This window comes from Sipha flava, unplaced genomic scaffold (assembly GCF_003268045.1).
Source record: "Sipha flava isolate LNK unplaced genomic scaffold, YSA_version1 299_pilon_pilon, whole genome shotgun sequence".
Taxonomy (NCBI): domain Eukaryota; kingdom Metazoa; phylum Arthropoda; class Insecta; order Hemiptera; family Aphididae; genus Sipha; species Sipha flava.
In genome coordinates, this window is record NW_020272971.1 from 557,063 (window position 1) to 559,771 (window position 2,709).

Below are 2,709 nucleotides of genomic sequence, written 5' to 3' on the forward strand. Positions count from 1 at the left end.
ATTTATCTAGTCACGCTATATTAATGTATTATGTCAAATAGTCACATTTAAAAGGTCTTATTGAATAACCATACCCCATTGTCGTAACTAAACAATTAATATACTCCTCAATTTAGATTTCGCACGTTAAATACAGTATATTCATCTTGAATATATTATTATGTAATTTGGTGTTTATGTGTGTGAATGCGCTTGTTTCTCTTTTTTTTTTGGGAAAGTTTCAAAACAGCATAATACTGAAATAAAATCATCATTATTCCAGTACAAATTATACATCAGTAATATAAGTAAAATATTATTATTTACATTGGTTATGAGTTTAATTTTGTAAAAATAAGATTTTAGATATTACACGCAATATTTTAACCTAAAAAAAAAAAAAAAACGTTTAAATATAATATCAGTGTTGCAAAACGAACACATTACAATGCCTAAAATATTCTTTAAATAATATTTAGAAACGGCGATTACTCAACAGTCAGCTTAGTGTAAATTATCAGTTTAATTCAAATCCAACAACTGTCACATATTGCGGGTGAAATATAATGTGACATGTGAATATATATATGTATATATGTATAAATATTATGACTCAGTGTTAAATCATCAAATAAATAGCAAATGTAAAAGAAATATGATATATATATTAATAGAAATTATTATCTTTAATTTTAAAAGGAGCAGTGAGTTTTTATAAATATTAGTTTACGTAGTCTAAAAATATATTATTAATACGAATACTTAAAATTACCCTGTATTAAAAAATCAGTGGCTACATACCGATATTTTTGGCATTTGTTGCTCGACGCCTAAACAATCGTTTACAAATAAATAAGAGCAAAAGTGAATTTTAACTTGTTAAGTGTATCTAATATCGAAATAGCAAAACTATTCAAAATCTCTCGCAAATCAATACATTTATTTTTTTATGAAATCAAATAATACAAAGGTGGCTACTAAAATATCAACAAATCTACAACTCGTATATCAATTGCTTAGGTAAATGGTGTTTATTGTGATCTGCAGAATAAGTAATATAATCAATATTGTTCAACAAAGGATTTAAGACATTGAACTTTAGCATATATGTTTATAACAAATTATTAAATAAACAAAACCTTTTTAAGTATACGAATAACAATATAGTTTTGAAATGTATTTCATTAAATTATGCGTTCATAAAATTTGTTATTGCATAGTGCATTCGAATGCATAAATTATTGTTTTTTAAAATAAATCACGGGTTGTTGTTACAAATTAAATAATTAACACCCGTAGTTTATTGCTCATAACATATTTCACATACAATTATAATTTGCAAAAAAAAAAAAACAGTGCTAAAAATACTATTTTAAATAGCCATCTCGTGTAAATAGTAAACTTTTAAAAATATACGTGTACATGCGGAAATATAAATGTATATTTGATTTCAGGACTCAAGTCGAGTAGAATGAATCAATTTGAATATTAAAAATCGATTTAACGTATAGTTAATATATTATGACGATTGAACTAATTTACAAAATCAAAAATGAGATAATTGTGATAATTGTTCAACAGTATAACACTACTTAATTATATTTACATAAAATTAACGGTTTTAGACAATCATATTAGGGAACGATGCATAAATTAGAGATTTATTTTAAGTCGTCGGAAATAATTTTCTGTTTCCGATAGTGAGTTAAAATCTTAAATTAGTATTTGGCTTTTGTAATATTACATGTAGTATTATTTAAAATAATTGTTGTTATCATATCAATAACATTCGTAAAACCGAGCATAAAAAATATGTTCAACTTAAAAAAAAAGAAAATTAACAAAAATCATAACAATAGATAATCTTCATCGTAGAGTGAAGTTAGAACTAACTGATTAACGATTTTACTTTAGCGTTTTCTTCTTTATGTGCTTCGTCTTCTTTTAGCTTGTTGATGTTTTTCGCTGAACATTAATACAACAAAGCATTATACGATAACATCGACGCTACGAAACGGGATAACTATCCGACTTACCGGTCAGCAATGTGCTCTTGTCGACGCGTTCCTTGACCGAACCAATTTCGAAACCACGTGACAGCTTGTATATAGGGATGGATTCGACCGTGGACGATACCGGTTCTAAAACTAACAAGACGCCGCGGTTAAAACATCAGTACTCGCAACGAACGCGTTCAATATGAATGTGTACCGGGTTCCAGGTGTTGGCCGTGTTTCATGTACATCGAGGATTCGGTCGACCCGAGCACCATGGCCAAGAAGAAGAAGAAAGACAATAACGTTATTGCGGTTTTCATTGTTGTGCTCAGCGGACGAAAGGACGGCGAGAAAAAACGAATCGGAACACCTGCGGAAAACCGACGGCAATGATATTCTTGCAAAGCGCTGGTCAAACACTCATTCATAACTTCTGCACGACGACTGCGACTCAAACACTCAATTAAAAGTGAAAGGAACGGCGAAACTAGATCGTTCGTGTTGTATTACGTGTGCACGGTATACGTATACCTCTATTTACCCATATTTGCAGGTGCCTACTTAAAAACTATCCAAGTGGGCGTTTTACGAAAACATAATATACGTAGCGCACGGCCGTAATACACCTTATTACGCCTTGCTCGTGATTTGTTGTGTGCCGCCAGAGAAATATTACCGCGACAACAACGCGGATTTGAATTTGTTCCATTGAATTAGCTCGGCTCGATTTATC

The 2,709-nt window shown here is 30.3% G+C and overlaps 1 protein-coding gene across 1 annotated transcript; it reads right to left on the bottom strand.

Annotated features, from left to right (window-relative positions):
• Positions 1–848: 848 nt before the first annotated feature.
• LOC112685938 lies at positions 849–2,467 on the bottom strand. The gene is made up of 3 exons (XM_025557999.1): positions 2,191–2,467; positions 2,016–2,126; positions 849–1,944 (listed from the first exon to the last, which is right to left on the bottom strand). The coding sequence occupies exons 1-3, from the start codon at positions 2,402–2,404 to the stop codon at positions 1,868–1,870; spliced, it is 402 nt and encodes a 133-aa protein (XP_025413784.1). The 5' UTR covers positions 2,405–2,467; the 3' UTR covers positions 849–1,867.
• Between the last annotated feature and the right edge of the window lie 242 nt (positions 2,468–2,709).